The sequence below is a fragment of the Thermobia domestica genome, chromosome 17 (assembly GCF_964235325.1).
Source record: "Thermobia domestica chromosome 17, izTheDome1.hap1.1, whole genome shotgun sequence".
In the NCBI taxonomy this organism is placed as follows: Eukaryota; Metazoa; Arthropoda; class Insecta; order Zygentoma; family Lepismatidae; genus Thermobia; species Thermobia domestica.
Window position 1 is genome coordinate 72647140 of NC_137470.1, and position 24007 is coordinate 72671146.

At 37.4% G+C, this 24007-nt stretch overlaps 1 protein-coding gene across 4 annotated transcripts in view; it reads left to right on the top strand.

Annotated features, from left to right (window-relative positions):
* The window catches only part of LOC145673727 (serine/threonine-protein phosphatase 4 regulatory subunit 1-like), a 608213-nt gene that overhangs the window by 51329 nt on the left and 532877 nt on the right, over positions 1-24007 (top strand). For all 4 annotated transcript variants that reach the window (XM_081743442.1, XM_081743440.1, XM_081743443.1 and 1 more), the window contains one exon: positions 16192-16312. In XM_081743442.1, coding sequence (XP_081599568.1) covers positions 16192-16312 — 121 coding nt within the window. The remainder of the gene's footprint in view (positions 1-16191; positions 16313-24007) is intronic.

The window sequence follows — 24007 nt, forward strand, 5'->3', positions numbered from 1 at the left end:
GTTTACACTAAACAAATTTGAAGGATCGTGGGAAATACTTGAGCATTTTGGGTGAATAGATTGTTGACCATGTGTTCAAATCCTGGAGTTGGTCTCTTGCTTCTAACCTGCTGGAGGAGTGAGAACACTTTTTTGAATAATCCTTTATCATTTCTTTTCTTTCCAAATTCGATTAGGAAAGAGGGTGAAGTTTTCAGTGGGAGCGAATGTTGTTCGAATTCCACGTTGAGTTGTGAATCAGCGTCTCGAATAGGCTCGCTGCTAAGAGGTGCGCTCCACAGTGTTTTTTTAACAAATAGAATAGCTGATTTGTTCCTTACAAATTTTTAAAGGGAAAAATTATAACTTTTGTAGAAATGAGTGAAGAAACATTCACGTCGTCGCTATTATAATTATCTTGTATGATACCGATTTGCGCTGGTGGAAGGTGCTTAATTCGAAGTAAGACACGAGTACTATTCTGAATTGTACTTTAAAGTTCCCCTTTATATAAAAAATATCTCTGGAAACTGACATTAAATCAATATTAATTGATCAGTCAACTTAACACAGTAACAAATATGGCACAGTGCGTCGTAGGAAAATAAGAATGTACACAGCTAGGATTTGGTAATATTAAGTTGACTAAAAAGTGTAGAGTATTTGCAGGTCAAAATTGAGACGACGTTTATTGTGATTTGAAAATAACATTTGGCAACCACATGTGCACTATTATATTCAGTGACCTTCAGCCATTGTTCCTTCACTACTATAGTCCCGTAGCTAAAGAACTACTGTTATTTTGATGAAAATTGTGACCAGTGGTTTTTATCAGCTTTATTTTAAAACTGAATTCGTTCATAAGACTGACACCGTTCAGAGATTTCCTGAGGGACCGAAACAAATGACAGCATGACACTGCGAGGTAAGGAGTATACGGTGGATGCATTGATACCTCCTACCAGAGTTAGTTCTCGCAGGTTCTGACGGGTTATTAAAGATGTATACGGTGTGGCGTTGTCTGTGTGGTTGCTCGATTGATTGAAAGGGTATGGCTGGGTGCGTCGACATACTTCTGTGATATATTAAAAAAAAGAAGCAAAAAAGAATAAACCATAATATTCGAGAAAAATGGTAAATTCAGAGCGCAGGTTATATAATAAAGATGTCATTCCATTTAGGAGATAAAATATCATAGCATTTGCCATTGTGGTATATAACACCCTATTTATTGACCAGTTCCGGTCGTTTCTTTTGAATTGCTAAGTGGACTCAAGCAAATTGTCTACAGTACCCGTCCGGCTGTCAGTTTGCCCGATGTTGCATTTCGTGATGCACAATAAGCTTCTAGTTACACCAAACGCACAGCACAACCTTCCTGAAAGTCAACATGGGCTTTGGTACACAGAATTTCATTTTGAATTTTTGTATCTCGGCAGCCTTTCTCCTTTTGAGCCAGTATTATATTCAAACACGTTTCATTTCCTTAGCTTTAATAAGCTAATGTTATCCTCTTACATGTATTTATTTAACCCTTTCACTGTGGAAGGCGACGGAAAAAAATTTCCCTAACCTGCGAATGTCGATTATAGTCGACGTGTTAAAATTTGTCTGTATCTTTGGTTTGTCGATTGTAGTCGCCAAAGGTTTTCTGTGTGATTTCTATTGTTTATCGAAAACAATAGAACACAAACAAAAATGAACGGTACAACTTTGGCGACTACTCTCGACAAAGCCAAGATACGGACAAACAAATTTTAACACGTCGACTATAGTCGACATTCGCATGTTAAGGAAATTTGGTTCTGTCGACAAAAGTCGACTTCCTCTGTGAAAGGGTTAATATAATAATATCAAAAAGTCCATTTTGATACGCAAATAATTGTATAGGAAAATTACTGCAATAAAATATAAATTTCCATATGACAATGTGTTAGGCACAGTACATGTACTTACAAGGGGTAAGTGAAGTGAGGATCATCACTTCTGCTCACCTCTTTTGCCGTTTTCAGTTGTCATTATGGTTTGCCCAGGAGCTCATTGCACGTACACAGTCGATTTTTTTTTTTTTTTCCAAAAACAGCAGTTCTGTAATTACAGTGCAAAGTACTTTTCACTTAAAGTTTGCTATTCTGCTTAGTGGAAATGTTCCTGATGGGAAGACTCTTGCACTGGGTCCAGAACTTCCGAACAACAGATTTACTGTTAGAATATCGATGCTGTGTGACAGTCTGTTTTGCAGTCCCGAGAACGTTCTGCAAGGAAACATGCGGAGGCTAGGGGAAGTGTAAGAACAGAACAAAGGAACTACAAACTATTTTCAGTTCCATTTTAATATGTTTCAGTAAACATCTTTCTATCTGCAATACTTTTTATTTTACTAGCCTTTTTAATGTTGGAGGTTTTATTGGGTCACCATGTACTTTCCGTTCATAAATATATGAAAAATAGAAAATGAAACATTTCAGTTCAATGTCCCACAATTATGCCCTTTAGGCTAAAGAAGACTGATGACAGACAAGTGAATGATGGAAGAATTGTTGAAATGAGAATGTGGGAGGAAACACCCCGAGAAAACCCACCACAAACTTACTTGGTCGGAGATTTAACCAAGAATCCCACACATCAAACATAAGCTCTCTACCACTGACTCAGCATGTTCCTCATATGAAAAATAAGAGATTTTAACTTCTCAGAATCGTTTGCAAAGAGCTTCAGGAACTATAGCACACATAATAGTTGTAAATAACGTACTTGTTACATTATACAAAATTTGTTTCATTAAAATACTTCGGAATAACCGAATTGTGAGTGTTCATGCTTCGTTTTGTGTATTTTTTCTTTTTTGACAGAAAACAATGGACTGTATATATAAGAGCCTAGAATAAAGGTTATTCTCATATTCTTAGATACAATACTGTTACATACAGTTTATTGCCGAAATATTTCACATTGGTTATTGTTCGGAACTCCATAAGTGTTAGTGCAGATTTGACCATTTTTTGTGTGTTTTTGTTTGTTTTGGATGAGCGTAGCTCTGGAACGCCATTTGGCAGCACTGGTTCATTGATGAGCGCTGTAAAAAGAGGTTATCAGTCCATATATTAGTTGGATCTAGAGACAAGGGCGATGTCATGATCTGACAGCACTGAAAGTGAGCATGTTTTATTAGATGAATTGACGTGCGTAGATGGTGGCACAAGGTTTAGACTTATACTGTATATACTAGCCTTTGGCTAGCTGGGGGCTCTGCCCCAAGTCCCCGCATTTGCTCGGCCTACGGTCTTGCATTTCTTATCTATCGGCTTTTGAATCAAAAATGAATTTCGTGAACGTGCTCTTCATATTTCCTTCATTTGCCCATCCCGGTGCTTCGCCCCCCACACACTGTCTTTGCTTGGCCTACGACCTCGCATCTCTTGAAGCTACAATTCTATCGTTTCTTTCCTATTTCAACTGTCTGAAAGGTAAGATTTTGTATCCCAAGAAACAGCCCATTTAAATAGCATGAGAATTTCTTTATCCCCCATTAGACCTCTAAAAAATTAAAAATTTCACTTTTGGTAATTTTCCTGTCGGTTAGTCTTGGAATGCTACAATCATGCTAAATTTCATGATTCTAATCCTGCCGGAAGTCCCTAAACATTTTGGGGTGTAGAAGACGTCCCATATAAATAACATGGGAAAGATTATTCAGTTCCCCATAAAACCACTCTACGGTTGGAAATGTTTATTTCTGATGGTTCATTTTAGTAACGCTAACGAAAACGTAGAAGCATACTGAATTTCAAGTTTTTATTCCAATTCTAAGTACCTAAAATATGATATTATGGATAAAAAAAAGCGGCCCATTTAAATAACACTGGGAAAATTCTTCATCCCCTCTTTAGACCCCCTAAAAATTAAAAATATTCACTTTTGGCAATTTTCCTGTCGGTTACTCCCGGAAAGCTAAAATCATGGCCAAATTTAATCATTGTAGCCCTACAGGAAGTGCTCAATAATTTATGTCAGCTCATATATAATATGAAACTGGCGATAGCAAAGGTAACCAAATATATTGAAATCTGACGCAATGGCTGAAACCAGAAACTTTACAGCTTCACAAATTATATTGTCAGTGATATTATCCTGACCAAACCTTTGCAGCCACAGGTGACGACCACTCTCTTTTGTGTAGTTTTAATAGCTGAACGTTTCGTGATTGTTATTTACAGTATCACATTCGATTAAAACATGTGAGCAAGAAGAACGTATACAACTGATTCTTGTATTTCACTTACTAAACTTTGTATGGTATTGCTTTTCTCGTCTAGCCAACTTCACAAATCATCCCGAGTTCTTGAATACTTGATGTCTTCCAACTTGTCTTCAAGTGGTATAAAGCGTTAACATAGGATCAGTATCTGTTGAAGATACACATGATTTTGAGCCGGTATTTCCGAAAGGTGCAGAAAGTCGAACATTGTTTCATTCTTAAAAAGTGAGGTTGTTCATGCACTCCTAAATCGTCTGTGCGAAAGCATTAAGGTTTATCCTCTGCACGTGCGCCCTCCAAATATACAGACATTTCTCCTTTCATTTCTTCTCATGCTTGATAATGTGATGCTGAGCATCTGCTCCCTTCATCCTACAGAAATCCATAATTCCACTCTGGCTTTTCGCAAACTTATTAAATAGTAGTTATAAACCTTGCATCATTGGAAGAGAGCTAAACGTTGAACCAGTAGTTTAACAGTGAAATATTCTTATACGAATTCTTAGAAATGAACTTCCCAGGTTGAAACGATCTTGTACGAACAAGGAGCCCCATCTGGCATGAAGTACTATGTTAAACGGGAACGATAAGAATACTACCGTTGAAATTGAGGTAACAAAGAAAATCCAGTTTCCAAAACAGGTAAAATCATTAGTGTTTTCTACATTATATATGGAGAAATACTGTAGTTCGCAAGAATGAAAAATTCTTGAAACATTACAAAGATTGAATGTAGTTCTTAAAGTTAAAACAGGGATTATTGTTTGAAATGCACACATACTTTAAGTCCATATTTGTCCTCGTGTGAATAAGAAATTACTGAATTTTCGAAGTCAATTTGTGCACTTCAGGTAACAAAACGTAGACTGGCTCCTAGTCTTCAGTCCAAAAAATTGAACGTAGATCCTTACATCTCTCAGGTCTGCTTACTCTTTAATTCATTTTCCCTCCATCTGGTCACAGAATAACATAATTTTTCCCTAATAGAAATAGACTATCTGAACATCGGCTCCAAGTAAATGTACAAGTGGTATGTAGAGAACAATTATTAGTACAAGTGAAAAAGTGGCGTAGTGCCTATGGTGCGTGCACCATCAACAGAACAGCATCAGAAACAAACTGATGAGGCTAATAGTCAAGTACTCGTCTAGTGGATAACGTAACGGGTTACGTGGAAATACCAGCGTTAACGGACTACAAGTGAAAGAGCCAATTACCGTTGGGGGTAGAATAATGTTTCGTCGTAAATGCGATGACACTGTCTCATTGTAATCAGCGCATTCTTTTAGTCTGCTGCACATCTCAATCTTAGATGCAATGCAGAAAGATTAGCAATTAGCTATACTAAATAACTAATTTAAATATGTTTTTATTACTATATTCAGTGGTAACTTTTATAAAAGAATCTTCCTGTATTGTGCCCGGATTCCTTTGTAGACGTGATTTTAAATTAATTTTAAAAAATAGCAGTCAAACACAAAACAAATGGGAAAGCACACGGTGACAATGCATACACCAAGCTTTCATCAACCATGCTTCACTTGAGAAGATTATTTTCGAAAATTCCACGTTGCTGACATGAGATCGACTAGTTTGTTCCGTCGTCGTATGTTAAAGGCGCAACTCTTCGCCGAGTTTCCAGTTTTTCGCGGAGTTTGCAGTCTGTATGTATTCTTGTCTTATGCCTGGTATGTATACATCCAGTATACAAGGTGTAATGGAATCCCAATTAAAATGTTTGAGTAATTAATCTGTGCGTAAAAACAATATCACCTTCCTTTAATAGGAAGTCGAAACTTTGTATTTCAAGAATACTGAGCTGCAGAACATTGGGTTTTTCGATTTTTAAGCAAGTGTTTCTGGAATATTTCAGATCAGCATCAGACCATGTAAGAAAAACATATCGATCCATCTGGGCATCTGATATTTACCCATATAGATATATCTGGGCATTTGGTATTTATCTATATCGATATATGTGGGCATTTGATATTTACCCATGTCAATATTCTGGGCACTTGATATCTACCTGTTTCGATATACCTCCGCATTTGATATTTACCCATATCTGGGCATCCAAGATTTGCCCTTGGGAGCCAGACCACATGGACCATCCTACCATATATATTTGCCATCCCACCTGTGCGCATTTAAACCCCTGTGCGCAAGGTACTGGGAAAAGTAAGCATTTAGGATATACGTATATAGTATTTACTCAGGGTATCCCACCAGGAAAGCGTCGTATTCTGAGGAATAATAGTATGTGTCGTGACGAGCAAAAAGGTCTATATCAACCATGGGTCCATTACGCTTCGTTTTCGTATATTGATGAATAGATTTCGTACACTGTTTTGAAAGCGAATATCTTCGGAAGTAATGAAGATACCGGACTAATGAAGACAGACATAATATATCCTGAAAGGATAAAAGTTTGAGTGCTTGTGCATCTGCGTACGCCATTGATGTTCAGAACAAAGGATTATAAATAAAATTTACCACTTTTTCCAGTAAAAATCGAACACTGTTATTGCTGGATTAAAAAAAAAAAAAATCTTTTATCATGTGTTTCATGTCAAATGAGTCGAGACTGAACTCGTGATTGCTGTAAACGTGAGGAACGTGAATATTTCGAACTGAACCGAAACCTTTTTTTAACAAAATCTTTTAATAAGCAAGAAAGTAGAAATATTGCTGGCGCAATGATTTTATTACAAGGAAATAAGGTTACATTGTTAATCTCAAATGCAAGGCAAAGAGTTTATTGTTATATGTAATTATTCTAATAAAAGAACACAAATCGTACCTTTCATCAACATTGTTCTAGTTCTTACTTTGCATTATACAATCCTTCGCGTCTCTACAGTAGCACCAATCAATTTTTTTCCTGTTCTTGTGAAATACGTCGTCTCATTCTCCTTAAGAGCTTATCCGTGGATAAGCGGTTAGCGTACGCGCCTTTGGTGTGGGAGATCCGGGTTCGATTCCCAGGGGGAGCTCATGTTCAGATTCCACGTTAATCAGTAGGTCCCGTCTTACATAGCCTCGCTGCTGAAACGAACGTTAAAATCAACTCAACTCATTGACCTTAAACATCACTAGAACAGCATCTGTAAAAATGTTACAACGCAAGTCACTGCATGTCCTTTCTTTTGTTTAAAAAACAAATATAAATGTGAGCCAGAAAACTTCGATACTAATACAGTGAAACAACCCATAACGGACACTTCCATATTACGTATAGATTTTTTGTCCTGAAAAAATGTATGTAATATTTTAGAACAGAATCCTCCCTTACGCGGACACACTGAAGATACAGACACGGACAGTTTCCTTCCCCTCCAACCCAACGTTTTAGTAATCTTTCGAAAAAAAATGGTGTACTAAAGTAGACAGTAAAAGACATTCCGTACAAAATAACCCTGTCATAAGACAATGAATTGGAAAACCACTTGACAACAGTTCAAGCTGAATCTGAATTTTTTTTCCGTCCACAAATTGTTTCTTAAGGGAAATCCTAGAAAACATTCATCGAGTAAATCAATCGTGTATGACCAGTCTTATAGCTAAGAATTTTGTGCGGAACTTCTCTTTCCTGATAACTTTACTCTTTTTTTTTCTTTGGGGCTTGCATCTTTCCCTGTAGCTTCAAAGATAGGGGAATAACGTAAACGCCCACTGTTAAGGGCATCACTCTGGATAGTCCCCATGTAAAGGGCTCTCTCATGTTCAAAGCTGGATGGTCGTGGTTAGGTGGTTACCTAAAGTCACCACAATAAATATACTCTCAAATTTCCCAACACATGAGAGATGGGTGGAAGAAATATTGACACCAGTAATGCACTTATCTAATAAGATTAAAGATTAACAAAGCTATAATTGGAATTTATACAAATTAAAATTATAAAATTAAGCCAAAATAATCTTGAATATTAATTCAAACTTTTTTTTTTTTTTTTTTTTTTTTAAAAAATGAAATCCTCCTCCCACGTGAGTTCAAAGTTTATAGTCGTCTTACCCCTTTGACGACTTTCTCTGAAATGGCCTTCATCACTCACTTTCTTCTGCTATCTTGTTGCCAGAGAATCTTTTACCATCAGATAAAACTTTAATTAAATATTGAAAAAGAGAGTTAACAGCCTCTCCTGGACCCGGCCAAGTGTTACATCTGAAAAAGATTAGCAAACATGCAAAAGGACTCACCTCCGCCTCCGGGATGGTTGTAAGCATCTAAAAGTTCATAGCTCCAAGTTCGGATTATCAAAAGAAATAGATTTATTTCACTACTTCACTAGCACTACACTTTTATACACAGACACAACTAATATATATATATGTGTGTGTGTGTAGAATCGATCGATCCAACGTACGGATTTTAAATTTTGTGTAAAGTTCTTCCTTTCTCTTTTTGTTTATTTATGTGCACATATTTATAAGATTCGTCCTTTTTTTCGCTCCTCACTATAAGTAATCCTCTTCTTTGTTTCCTTCTCCGAATTTTATCCTTTCCAATTTTGGGCTATCTTCTCATATCTTCTGCTCCTGTTATTGTTCCGACCGCTCTCCTGTCGATGAGTGGTGAATATGTTCTCTTCTTCCGCAACAAGACTTACAAGTCCTTCTTGCCTTGAATTAGAAATTTTGGGTTTTGGAACTTGGTCACCGAGATTGGCTTTATGAGACAAATAAAGAACTGTGATCCATATGTTGCCTTCATTACACTGTCTCTCAAAGAAAAATTTTACTGATGCAGGTCAATTGGGCATTCAGTGTTGTTTGTTTTTGTTTCACAATTCCGCATTTTCTTTATTAGCGTAGCTAATAACACCTAACCTTATTTATTAATTTATTTTTCTAAAAATATCTAGATAGATATGTACGCATAGTTTTCACGGAACACTCACGACTTTTTTCGGTAGCACAGTCACTTACACTATCACTCAACAAAAATCCAAAAATTATTTAATTTTTTTTTCACAAGTAATATCTAGCTTTGTTCAATTTCTACGAGTCCTCACAACGATCTCAATTGATCTCTGGACCAGGATCCACTGATTGTTCATGCCTGCATCACCACTTAACAATAAACTGAACACAGTTTCCGAAAGAAGAAAATACAATTGAAGTCGGCGAACCTGCAGCTAACCACGAACTAACTGCTTACCCCCTGAGTTTCTGTATTTACTTCCGCTGGTTGTCTCTCAATAGTTGTAGACTCTCTCTGCCTTCATTGTTTTTGGGGTTGTTGACCTTTTCCCTTTGTGATGTGCCACCCTCACTTGAGACGGCGTCATATGTACAAATTTGGTAAATAATTAAAAATTTACTTATTGTCACTCTACTTTCTTTATTCACCCATAAACTTGAAACTTATTCTCACCCACCAGTATGTTCCTTTTCTCCCAAACTTCATTTTAATTACTTCAGATCATAGTTTTTACAACTTTTTTATTTGTAGTATAGAGCGTGGATACAGTTAGGGAAAGCAGAAGTAGATACTTTTTGCCCCTGATGGGTGCCGCCTCTGGTGGCCGAATTCTAAACTATGCTCAAGTGGCGGGTTGAGAAAGAATTCGTCTGCACTATTGTTTACGCCATCAACATATGAATAAATTGAGATTAGAACTTTATATAGGACAAACAATAACCCTAAATACATGATACATAATTGAATCGGTGAGATTAAGAAGGGAAAGATTCCACTTTTTTGTCAAAATGAGTTGAAATAGCCATTTTGTTCCTTTAATTAAGACGGATATTTTGGCATGAAAAACGGAAAGATTCCTTTCATCATTATGACGTAAGAGCACGTGAAAAATTTGACTGAGGTTAAGAAAGGAAACATTCCAGGAATCTTTCCCTTCTTATTCTCAGCCATGGAGCTAAATAAGAACATACTGGAGTGCCTAGGTATGTGAAGTTCGTATTGTTTTGCTATGGAACGGAATTTGTTCAAATTGAGGCCAGTTTTCGGTTATTTCCTAGGAAAGGTCCGTGTTGTCACTGTTAGAGGCTTCACATATGCAGTTCCTCTAGTTTATATTTATCTAACTCCATTAGTACGAGTGTTGTAATTGCTTTTTATAGAAAATATGATCGGTTAATATTGCCGAGTTAAGGTCCGTTGCGCGGACATGTGGTAGTGTCAATTTACCCTACTCGGTAGGCACTCCAGTATGTTCATGAGAGGAAAACACGATAACCATAAGAAATTTCCCAATGATGTTTTAATAGTGCTAAAGGAACACATCGAGTCTTGCCCCCAAAAACCTCCCACTATTCTGCAAATCCTGTTACATATTTAGAGGCTGGGCTGACATGCACAAAGAAGCATAAAATGCTTCTGGAAAAGCATCCAGAACTAAAAGACATAATAAAATATGAGTACTTTTTACCTTATTACAAGGAAAATTATGGGTACCGATTCGGTAGGCCGCAAGTTGACGTGTGTTCAACGTGTGAGGACCTAAATACCAAAATATCATCATCGACATTGAATGACGCCCGACGGGTCGCTTTAGCTGAATTGATGGTTCATAAAAGAAGAGCAAGTTTTACAAGAAAATGGAAGAAGTAACTGAACTATGCCCTAAAAGAAATGACGTACATGGAATCAGCTTTGATTTTATGCAAAATCTTCCTTTGCCGTGCATACCTGTTCAAGAAATGTTCTATTTAAGGAAGTTATGGCATTACGTGTTTTGTATCCATAGTTTAGGAAATGAAGAAGCTACTATGTACACCTATAATGAAGGAGTTGCAAAGAAAGGAGCAAACGCGGTGTGTTCTTTATTGTATGACTATATAAACAACAGTGTTGACCCTCAAGTAAAAGCTCTATACGTGTTCAGTGACTCATGTCCCAGGCTAAACCGCAATCACACTTTGGTGAGATTGTTCCTGTTTGTTACTATTATTAGGCGATTTAATGAAGTGCATGTATTTCTCCCCATTAGAGGACACAGTTTTCTCCCCTGCGACCGGAACTTTGGTGTTATTAAGGGAGCCATGAAACGCCACGATAGGATTTATTCCCCTGATCAATACAACGATATGATTAGTACTGCAAAAACCAAGCAGCCTTTGTTTCAGGTGAAATCCGTTTCAAACGAACAAATTCTGAACTTCAAAGGATGGTGGCCGACATTTTTCAAAAGACTTGTGCTAGTGTTCGAACCAAACAGCCTTTTAAAATCAGTACCGACAAACACTTAACATTCAAAGCAGCAAAAAGGGGATATGTTACAGCTTACACTTTTATAGACGGGCTACAAACTGAAGTTTTTAAACTGTACAAAGGTGGTGAAGCAAACCCTCCTGTTGAAAAGGCATATAATGGAATCGTTCCCATAAAAAGGAAGAAACTCGAGGATGTTGCCAAAGTGGTTCACTATGTGCCGGAACAAGCCAGAGTGTTTTACAATAAACTTTTAGAGTGGCCTACTCATGAGCATGAGAGTGAGGACAGTGAGTAGTAATAGAAACAGTGTACAAAGGCACAAACCAATATCTCATGTATTTTATTTTTATAACATGTGTGAATAATGTTTAATTTTTATTATTTTTGTTGGTTTAACAATAAGTAAGGAACAGTTTTGAGCTCATAAATGCGTTTTTCTTTACTTTTTTCGACATCTAAGTCTGTTGAGATTAAAAAGGGAAAGATTCCACCGTTTTTAAAATCATTTAATAACCATAATAAGAATGTAATGGTAAAACACTTTTGCGTATATGTTACTTAGGGTTATAAGGAGCAACTTTCCAATAGTACGTTTTTTCCTGTGACTATTTGTTTGGATACTATGAAGTTTTTTTCAGTTTCCCAAAAGTTTGGTTATGTGGAATCTTTCCCTTCTTAATCTCACCCGTTCAATTGTTTTACATATTTTTTTTTTTTTAATTTTTGTAGCTGTCCTGCTTTGAGATGCTAGATCCGATTGGTCTTCCAGTCAAGACTTTGAAAGCGTTTCTACTTTCTTCCATTCTAGCTACATGACCCGCCCACCTAAGCCTCCTAGACTTGACGACCCTAACAATGTTGGGTAAACCATATAAATTATGTAGTTCCTCGTTATGAAGTTTCCGCCATTCCCCATTCCCGTTCCTCTTGGGTCCGAATATTCTTCTCAGGATATAAATACTTTTATTAATACATATTTATATGTCTGAATTAATCCTAATATAATTACAAATATTCCTAACTTTGGTTATAAATTATATTAATATGTATATGTAAATTACTACATTTACATTTTGATACGCAAATGACGTTGGTGGGGTTGGCGGGTTACACCAAGCAGTACATGGATATATAACTAGAGATTGAATGTTAAGGCATTAAAAACCTGGCAAATAGGCTCTTAAAATTTAAGAATTAGGCAGTAAAATAAGCACTAAAATGTAACTCGAAACAATGGAGATAAATACTCATTACAATTAAAGAAATAGATTCAAGTCATAAATAATGTTCAAAGAATATAGAAGCATACCTGTTTCTTAATATCTTCTTTTACTAATATATATACGTGTAGTGCCCGAAGTAGGGGTGAAAAGCAGAGGCGGTATGTTTTAGTACGATTTTGACTCGACATACCGGCCATCTAAATGTTTAAATGCAGTATGGGTATATTGCCTAAAAGATTGAATTTGTATTTTACATAATGACTAAAAACCATTGGAAAGCTTCTATGTAGAAACGCGGGGTGGTGGAGCATGGAGAGAGTTTGATCTCCTCCACCAACTTTTTGAAAACAAATCCGTTTATGTTGTAATACTATATTATAGAGAATTATACACAGAAATGGTCAAAACTCGAATGAGGTTGTGAATAATTTCCTGCGGGGAAAACTCACGGTCCTCCACTCGACTGTGGGGTATTTGAAACACACGCAAGGTCCGCTCGCACACCAGACAACCCCTAAATCCGCTCATGCTCAAAATACGGAATTTATATGCATTAAGGCAAAAAAACACACATACATTCATAACAAAGAGAAAATTCAATATGACACTTCAAAATATAAACTAGGTGAACTTCTTTGAAGGCACTTCACTTTAAAAACAAAGGTAAACGTCGGTGTTGTTAGAAATTATTTCAGCATAAGAAACATTTTTTTACGTGCAAAACTATTCGTCAATTACTGTGTATAAAAATGGATTTATTAAAGGTATTTACCATCTAGTTTGTAGTGACGATATGTTTTACTTAAAAAAAAAAAAGATACGGTATGCCTTCATTACTGAAAAACCAGAGGCGGTATGACATAGCACCGCATGCTGCCTCACTTCGACCACTGTATATATATTATACCACGTGCTTGTCCTTACAAACACCTAATATATGTACGTGTTATATTATATAAACTGTATATGTTCGCAATGAAAGCTTATTTTAAAGAAAATGCATAGAATAGGCAACATTGGGCAGTAAGGAGCGAAATAGGCAAAATAAAATTAGCTTAAATCGAAATTATAAGCCCCCATTTTAAAGTTTGAAACGTTATTTTTGATAATATGTTTAATATTAAAGAATAAGCATTTTGCCTAATATCCGGTTTCTACATATAACAGTTTTAGTTTCTTTATAGTGAGTGATTTTAACTTCATCCCACCAGTAATTCAAACACTAAGTACTGACACTACTGTAAGCCAGGAAAGTTTTCCTTCCCCCATTATAATACCTGTAAAGGAAGGATCACCGGACCAGTTCCACGGCAGTACAGATTCAGGGTCACACGAAGATAGCAGCTAATAATACTCTCATCAGAAATTTAATTTTTTTTCCCGCTACAGAATTTTTCAAAGTAGGCAGGGATCTAGTCTACTATACTTCTGAAATTCAAACCTCGGAATTTCGGTAATTATTTATTTGCAACAGAAAATATATCAAACAATAACGAATGAAAATTTCCAAAGAATAAATGTAATAATTTTCAAGTCTAAAGTAACTTACTATAACTTTGCTACTGAACAGTTTATTATATATATATATATATATATATATTTTTTTTTTTTTTCAAGATTATTTAGCAAGGTAATATTAGATGAAACCACCAGTCAAGGTTCGAATACAAACGTAAATTAAGAAGGCAAGCTTGATTCTGATTCTTTTTTTCTTTCCTTCAAAGTCCAACTAAATATGAGACCACAAAACGAATTCAGTTTCCATAAAATTAAGTGAGAAATAACTTAATGGAATGGAATTCTCATCAATTTTGAGTTAGATATGCCAAATACGTTCGAATGGCAAGACCCTCTATTAAATCTTGACTTGCTTTAACTTTCAAGGAAATGGTTAATGTGGCCTTTACTTAAACAAAGTTTTTAACAAACCCTTCCAAAAATTCCCAGTCATACTTACGTGCAATTCCAACCTTCAATAGCCAAACTATCAAGATTAATACATCAATTTCATATAGGTTTCCTTTTACACAAATAAATCTTCCTCATAACATTACTTAAAAACCATTCTCATTTTGACCACTTCTTACGACCACACTTATTTCGTCTCAAATCTTACGACTACCCTTTCGGTTTACGAGAATATGTTCTGGGCAAAATCCATGTCAGAAACCTATATGCGTGAGAAGTTCCGATTGGTTTTTTATGCATTCTTATGAGATAGTGATTAAAAATACGGTATGTAATTTAAACAACACAAGAAAAGAAGTTTCACATCACGTGTATCAGTAATTCATGAAATATCTATACACCATATCTACATTAATCACATGTATTTACGTTGGAGTACTACATCTCACGTGGGATTAGTGCAAGAATCAGAAGACAGACTACCAGCACCACCTGAAAATCGCATGACATGGGAGCAGCAGCGCCACCGCCGTCCGGAGCGCCTGTATATTGGAGACTATTCAGTAGACAGGCACCAGTCTTCGATTGGTCTCCCCTCCTCTTACTTTCCTGGAGCACTAGGAGAAATCCAACCTCAAAGCCTCTAGTGTGCTGCGGGATTCTTGGCTTCCCTTCTGCCTGGCTTAGCCTGTTTCGGGGCTGTGTGACTTTCTAAGCCCCTCACTGCTTCCCTGGGGCATTGGGGTTTCTTACGCCACTCTACTTAGCTTGCCTGGAGCTCTGTAGAAATCCTGTTTAGGCCGCACGGTCTTGGCCTACCTAATTTCTACTTCACAATTAGAGAGAATTGTATTGAAGTATTACTGTAAATACTGTTGTTATAAAGGGTCTTTTTATAAGAAGCCGGTAATTGGAGTCTATTTCGGACTCTTAATTTACTCAACGTAGCTCTGCTTATTACCTGCATTAACAGAACAATATAGAAGTGTTGATAGAAAGACAATGTTATTTGCTGGCTTCACGATTACTTGAAAACTCCCAAGTTTGCTTGTGAACACTGTCCACGAGATTCTTAGCCCGTGTAATACTTTTCGCTCAGATGTGTATTTCCCACCATTTTCTAAATTTTGGTAGAGTAGTAATATGTCGTTCGTAAACTTTTTCGCGTTTTTCAAAACATTTCAAGGTAAAGCAATTGTAGAGTGAGATACACTCCAAGTTCGGGCAGAAACAAACCTGACTTGGAATGCAGTGGCGTAATTTCAGATTTTGCCATGGGAGGTAAGCTTATCGACTGACGAGTTTCACGTTTTTTAAATTAGTTTATTAGCATACAATTTACTAAAATGTATAGGTTTCTCAAACTCCCTAGAGTAAACCTATACTAAAAAGTATAAGTTTCTCAAACTCCAAATGACACTTCTGGCCGGGTGGCGAACCGCGATCTAGAATGATCGTTAAAACCTTGTAGATGTGGAAAGTACATTTATCGTTGCACATGTTAGCCCATTTAGCTGCTTCTGATAATTTTTCCTGTATTTCTTGTTGGGTTGTTCATTCTTGCCGTAATTTTAATATAAATTTACCGATATTACATTCTATAGATAGTGTTTAATTCAGTATACCTACTTTTATTTTTATTTTAGTGAGTTCGAATTCAATGATAGTTGAGGATGGCACAGAGGAACGGACAGTCAACCCAGACGATTTCTTACCAACTGCAGCACGTTTGGAGAAGTACGCGTACTCAGAAAATGTATTCAGCAGGTATGTAACTTACATTTGCTATTCTTTTGCCATGTATACAAGATCAGTTAGTAGTTAATCAGAATAATTCAATTGAGTTTAGTAGTATTATCCGGAGAGAAATAGGTATGTGAGGATTAAGACAAATTAGATTTTATTAAACTTGAAAAATATAAACTGGTGAGAAACGTTTGTTTACAATCTAGGGATGTAGAAAATTATAATGAAAGAAGCCTTGTCAAACTGCAAATATGTAGTACCATTGATTAACCCGCCCTCTGCTGATTAGGCAGATATTTGCCTTTCACGGTTATATTAAATTTAAGGGAGATAGTTATATATCACATTGAGTCTTGTCACACAGGCTTCTAAATACAATAAAATCAAATAATTTTTCGGTACTGTATCAATCCTTCATTCTGGGAAGCTAGGTTTTTATCATTCTAATATCATTTAAAGGGCTCATTCTTGGAGAGGTAGGGGAAATTTAGAATTTATGCGAGAAATATAGTATATCACATTGTTGTTGTTGTTTGTTGAATCTACTACAAGTTCTAATTTTGAGTTTGTCCGTGAAGATTCATAGTTTAGTGCGGGAGAATCAGTGTTTAATTGCACGAGTGTGGTGTCAAAATGTGCATGAACGTCTCAGGATTGCGATAGTGAAATCCTCGTCTCTAATAGTTTTCGGAAACTGATTTATCTCTCTTTTGATGTTTTTTTCTTTACTCATAACATCGTTTCAAGTACGTTACTTCCAACAATGATAGTGAATTGTGTGGATATCAATTTATAAAATTTATTCATCAATTGTTGAACGGTTTCAAGCATCGAATGTGTTTACTTTTCCAACCATTTGCTAAATATGTCGACCGGACACGATACTAGTGCAATGTCCACAAATGTGGATCACTGTGTCGCTGAACGATAGTGATGATCCGAGCATTCACATTTTAAATGCTGCCGGTGCATCTATATATCATGATTCAGTGTGTTTCCATTGCAACAAACTTTATGCAAGAGATCTAACTATCCACAACAGTAAGTGCCATCCTACTAGTACTAAAGCTAAACCTACATCGTCCACTCTCACTTCCATTTCCTCACCTTCTTCACATAGTTCTATCTTGCGCAATTGCATTGATAACCAAACGAGATGTCGATCGAAGCATGCAACACTCTCCTCGGAAAACGCAAATCCATTACTCCTATTCTATTAGAGTGCCTCGAGGAGTTAGACCGGCGTTGGCTGACTCCCTCTGTCAAGTTCTACAGAATATTGTATCTACTAATAGCTTGCAATCGTGGAAGGAACTCTTCTTTCCTTACATAACTCTATTCAGCAACAAGAACTAACAAAGTGTCTAATCTCACTACATGGGTAAAACAAAGAATCACTAGTTGGACTAATTCTCGCTGCGATGCCCTTCTTTATCGCCACCAACGACCCTGCAAACCTCGCCGAGCAACAGACCAAATCACCTTCAACATCAAGAGTATAGAGAACAAACTTTCCGACGGCAATGTCCATGGAGCAGACTTCTGATATCTGACACTTTGGCGCTTCCGAATGCTAGAGTGCTAGATCCTTTACGCAACAAACACTCTACCCACAGTCACACTTTCACACTTCCTGCACTCATCGAAAACGCTCCAGTCATTCCTAGTATTTCTGTCAAGGAAGTTCAGAGAGCTCTTCGATCCTTTCCTTCCGGATCCGCAGGAGGTATGGACGGTTTACGCCCTTCCATCCTCAAGGATCTTTTACAATACCAGAACATTGGCTCTACAAACCGTCTGTTGAGCACTATCAGTGATTTTCTTCACATAATCCTCACTGGAAACGTACCTAAAGAAATCAGGCTACTATTTTTGGGAGCGTCGCTTATAGGATTGAGGAAGAAATGTGGTGATATATGTCCCATCGTTGTCGGTAACGTTAGGAGACGGTTATCAGCTAAAATAATAATGTTATACCGTTATCTACCTTCTTGTCACCACATCAGTTGGGGGTGTGCATTCGACATGGCTCAGAGCTTGCAGCTCATGTCGCCCGACTATATTCTCATCCCCACAACCAAGAAAAAAATTTCTAGAAGCTATTTCCGGAATGCATTCAACGAAATCAACAGAGACTATGCTTACAGCTGAAAAACGCACTTCCCTTATTATATACGCTTTCAGCCATCAGTGCTATTCACAGCCTAGTGACTTTTTTTTTTTTTTTTTTTTTTTTTTTTTTTTTTACGAAGACATCTTCTCTCAGCGATGTATTCAAAAAGGCGACCCCCTAGGACCTGCTTTATTTGCTTTGACACCTCAATCTATTGTCAGCAATATCAATACTGAGTTAAACCTTTGTTATCTCGACGATGGAACTATAGCTGGAGACAAGGAAGATGTCTTGGAAGGTTTGAAAAAAATTCATTATCTTGCTGGTGGATTACATCTCAATTTCTGCATGTGTGAAGTCGCTTTTCTGGGAGTCTCAAACGAACAGGCTAGCACCCTGCACACCCTTTTCAACGAAGTCGCACCTGGAATTCAACTTATATCATCCGATAGAACCTCAGCTCATGGCTGCAGGCATCCCTCCCAGTGGATCACGGAGATCTAGGTATTGTTCTGCCCTTCGCTACTCCATCTTTCCTTTCATCCATTTATAGCTCTATGCCATTGATCACTTCTCTTCTTCGCCAGGATATTCATCAGGATTCTGAAGCTGAGATTAATGATTGTATCTCCCAGTGGACATCGTGCTGCGGACTTGCTCTACCTGATCTTGATAAGAGAAGTTTACAATGTTCATGGGACGCTCCTTCCACAAACTCGAGATTTTCTTCTCTTCTTCAGTCCTCCACCAATTCTGAGGATAAGACACGTCTTCTTGCTACTTCATCCCCTGAAGCAGGTGCCAGGATACAGGGTATTCCATCTCCATCCCTAGGGCTGCATCTTCCCGACGAAAGTTTTCGAATCGCTTGTACGTTACGTTTGGGAGCAGATGTCTGCGAACAACACCAGTGCCCTGCTTGCGGAAGTTTAGTGGATAAGAAAGGTATAAATAGCCTATCATGTCTTCATTGTGCTAGCAGTTACTCTGGCCACTCCGATGTTAATTGCCTTATCACGAGAGCCCTCATCTCCTCTGGAACGCCTTGCGTGAGAGAGCCAATAGGGTGTAGTCGTTTTGACGGCAAGAGACCTGACGGAACGGCTTTGGTGCCATGGAAACGAGGGAAGGCTTTAATATGGAATTTTACTTCTGCCGATACTCTACTCCCCCCCCCCCCCGTAATCTTCCTACTTCTTCAACAAAAGCTGGGATGGTTGCAACTCGCAGAGAATCTGAAAAGAGACGAAAATATAACAACCTCTTGGACAAATACCAGTTCGTCACCATCCCCAACGAAATTTGTGGCTCTTGGGGTCATGAAGAGGGAACGTAGCAGCGATGCTAGGAACGCTTCCCCCGGGAAAAGCATTGGAAGAAATCTTCGTTCTGTAGTCACCCTCCTCTCACCAAACTCGCGCAATTCCTGCTAAATAATAGTATATAAAATGCATTGGTGCTACGTTTTTCTATGAAATTAGAATTATTGTACTTTACAATATTAACGATGTTAATACCAAATCATCATTTTATAATCCCTTTATAATGTTCAGTAGCAGTTTAAACTTTATTCCTGGGACAAAAGAGTGAATTAGTATTTGAAGAAAATAATCATAAACGAGTAAGAAGCAACTGTAATGTGAAAGAATTTGTAAAGGGCCTGTGACACATCCATAAGGTATCTGGACCACAACAACCGATTTTGATGAAACTTGGTAAACTAATAGGACACCTTGCAAAACTAATGTAACTAGCAGGAATTTGTCGAAAAAGCTGTAGTTTCTGAGGTAAGTCGATTCATTAAAGATGACATTTGTCGTGATATCTCGAGAACGGATCCACAGAGATCAAGCAAACCTTGCGAGCCATAATAGATATATGATAGCTTTAAAACGAAATTAAAACGAATTGTCTGCACCTGCGCAGAATGCGCAAATAATTGAATACGCGATATATTTTTCTCTTGCTTAGTGTGAACTACATGACGAGTGTAACAATGCAAGAAAAAAACTAGACCCAAAGGTGAGCGTTTTCAAGCAACTGAGGTGAGAAGAGGTTGGGGATGGTCTGCTCCCAGATACCACCCTCTAGTTACGGTACTCTGGTTTCTCAGTTATACATTTCAATTACACCTCTGTAAATGTCATATAGTTAATGTTAATAGTCGCCATATTCGGGTTGTATCAAGTACAGTGATATCAAGTACTGTAAGTCATCATTGTTGCACAACAGTAACACAGTATTAAGAGAGCGTAAGGATAAACTATCAGGCCTATAGTCGCGATCTGTTGGAACTAGTGGTAGGCACAAAAACCGGTTTTTAGAAAAACAAACCGGGTTTTGAAAAGTTTCAAAAACCCGATTCTTCACCGAAACCGGTTATCCGTTTTCAAAGCAGGTTAGGTTTTTCACCGGATCCGGTTTTCTTCAAACCCGGTTCCGTTTTTTTCTTAAAATTTGTTCTATTCCTGACCAGAATAGTGTTCAGTTGTTCTCCGGAAATCGATTCCGTTTCCACAGAAACCAATTTTGGTGAAAAAAGAACCGGTTTCGGTGAAAAGCCGAACCGGTTTTGGCGAAAACAAACTCCGTTTCGGTGAAAAATCGAAGAGTTTTTTGTGAAAACCGAACTGTCTAGAAACCGGTTTCCGGTTTTTATAAAAAGCGGTTTTGCCCATCCCTAATTGTAACCAGGCTATACTTTTTGCGACGAGACTTCCACGCGACGAGTTGAGACAACCCAAAGGTCACCTCTCATGGCCACACTAACTATATATAGGTGACCGTATGACCTATGATTTTGGCAAGTTTCTTTGAAGCGTAGATGCCTGCATCACACTGATGTGTTCCAATAGACCGTAACCATAGGCCTGACAGTTTATCCTTACGCTCTCTTAATACTGTGTTACTGTTGTGCAACATTGATGACTTACAGTACTTGATATCACTACGACCCGACTATGGCGACTATTAACGTTAACTATGACTTCTACAGAGGTATAATTGAAATGTATAACTGAGAAGCCAGACAGAGTGCCGTAACTAGAGGGTGGTATCGGGGGCGGACCACTCCCAACATCTACCTCAGTTGCTTGAAAACGCTCACCTTTGAGTCTAGTTTTTTTCTTGCATTATGTTATACTCGTCATGTAGTTCACACTAAGCAAGAGAAAAATATATCGCAGTCTTCACGTTTTCGAGATATGCGCATGCGCACAATTATTTGCGCATTCTGCGCAGTTATGCGCAGGTGCAGACAGTTCGTTTTAATTTCGTTCAAAGCTATTATATATCTATTATGGCTCGTAAAGTTTGCTTGACCTCGGTGGAGCCGTTCTCGAGATATCACGACAAATGTCATCTTTAATGAATTGACTGTATCTCAGAAACTACAGCTTTTTCGACAAATTCCTGCTAGTTACATTGGTTTTGCAAGTTGTCCTATTAGTCTACCAAGTTTCATCAAAATCGGTTGTTGTGGCCCAGACACCATATGGATGTGTCACAGGCCCTTTCTAGGAAAAAAACATACGATAATGTTCCTACTAAAATCAAATTAAATCGAACTTTATGAAAAAAATCACTATGTAATCAAGTTAAGAGGAGGAAGCTCGGTAAAAAAAAGTAATTAAATATAGAGGAGAGTTACCAAAGAGTACGCACGCCCTAAGAGCGCGCAGAGCCAATTACGCTGAAATGGTAGCACATAGAATTATTATTGCTACGCTGTTTGATGCTTCTTTGTGTGAGTGTTGATATGAAGAAAACAGAGGTTAACGTATAGCTCCAAACAGAAAATGCAGATAAAAATAACTTTTTTGAATTCTTGATGTAATATTTTAGTACCATTAGTTAAGAAATTTTTCTGATATAATAGCTAACTACAGTACCTTTGTCGCATGATAGAAAACATGAATGTAAATAGAATTGTTTACCATGGCTTAGTTTCGGGGGTCTTGCATGTCCAGCCACCTGGATGAATTTCACTCGAATTGACTGCTGTTTCCCAAGGAGTGCGCGTAAGTGAGTTACCAAAGAGCGCGCGGGTACTCCTTGAGATAATTTCATTAAGTGTGTGTGTAGGTAACGGCATTCATCATACAGACTATATGGTTATTCTCTGTAGTTAGTTAGTTTAAGAAAGCTGAGTGTAACAGAATATTTGAATGGATTGTAGAATTATTTGCAATTGTTTGTCTTTGATTCAAGCACCAACTGTAAATCTTCTATGAGAAGTATTTTCAATTTACAGAATTTCTTAAATTACAATGATAATGATGGTGATCTTCTGTTCTGCCCGAAGATCCCCAGGCATGGTGAATCCATGGTAGTTTGCTATTGCCTTTCATGGTATGGCAATATCATAGAAAAAGGGAAACGCCATACACTTACAGAAGCCGTAACTTCAAACACATCTGTTCATCCGAGATACATCATTCCAATTCCGAAATAAAAGAAATACGACAAACTGCACGTACCAAACTTCGATCTGAAATTTTTACTAGTGCTTCATTTCACAAGGTCCTTCAGAGCAAACGAATTAAAGGAAATGTTAAGTCAAAAAGAAAACTTTTTCATCATCTCAATAAACCATCTACTTCAACAGAGAAAACTTCAGCTGAGATCAACCAAATTTCAAGCCCAATGTGTCACGAATTGTATGAAGAACCAATTGATGAGGACTGGATTCAGTGCATTAATTATGAACGATGGTGACGTGTTCAGTGTTCGTCTTACGAAGGGGATTTGGGTTTCAAGTATGATAGGAGTTGAGTGCGCCCTCTTAGGGACCACGAAACGCACTCTTTGGGACAGTGGTTCTTAAGAGTACGCATTTGGGTTTTTTCACTTTTTAACGTATATCTCCATATCTACATTTAGTAGTAAAGTTTTCCATTTCTTACAATGTAGCTTAACCTTCAATTAAAATTATATTCAATTATATTAAATTTTTTTGGAGCTTTTTCAAGATGAATATTAAGTGCGTGCTCTTTGGTAACCTTCCTCTAAGTGGACATGTATCACCATTTTAAAAATTTCCGTTTAAGATGGGAATAGGGATATTTTCTATATTATTTTGCCGCATTGAAACAACGTTGTATGTTGTTTGTGATCGCACGGTGGTAAAACGACATGAACAGTTCAGCATGAGGTTTTGAACACAGTACATGTCTCGAGCTAGGTTTTTGTCATGTTACTTGTATTGAAGGTCGTATCTTTAAGGGTGATTGGGGATGGTTCAATATTTACGCAAAACGTGCATCACGAGTAAATCATGTTACGGGGAGATGACATATAAGCTTCTCATTACAGATATGTGGACACGTGTCCCAGACTTTACCAAAATTTTGGATTTACGAGGAAGGGACATTTTTGTTGTTACAGTGAAATTGATGATTGTTATTTGTGACCAAATTACAGGAAGCCGGCTGAACCACTTGAAACACATTTGGAATATCTACTATCTCAAGCTGGGATTCTACCATGCCACGGGTTTATTAAAACGGTGTGCTAAGGGGTATAAGGGTTTTTAACATATATGCCAGAAGTAGAGTATCTTACTTTTTTTAATCATTACACTTTCATTGAAATGCGTATCCTAA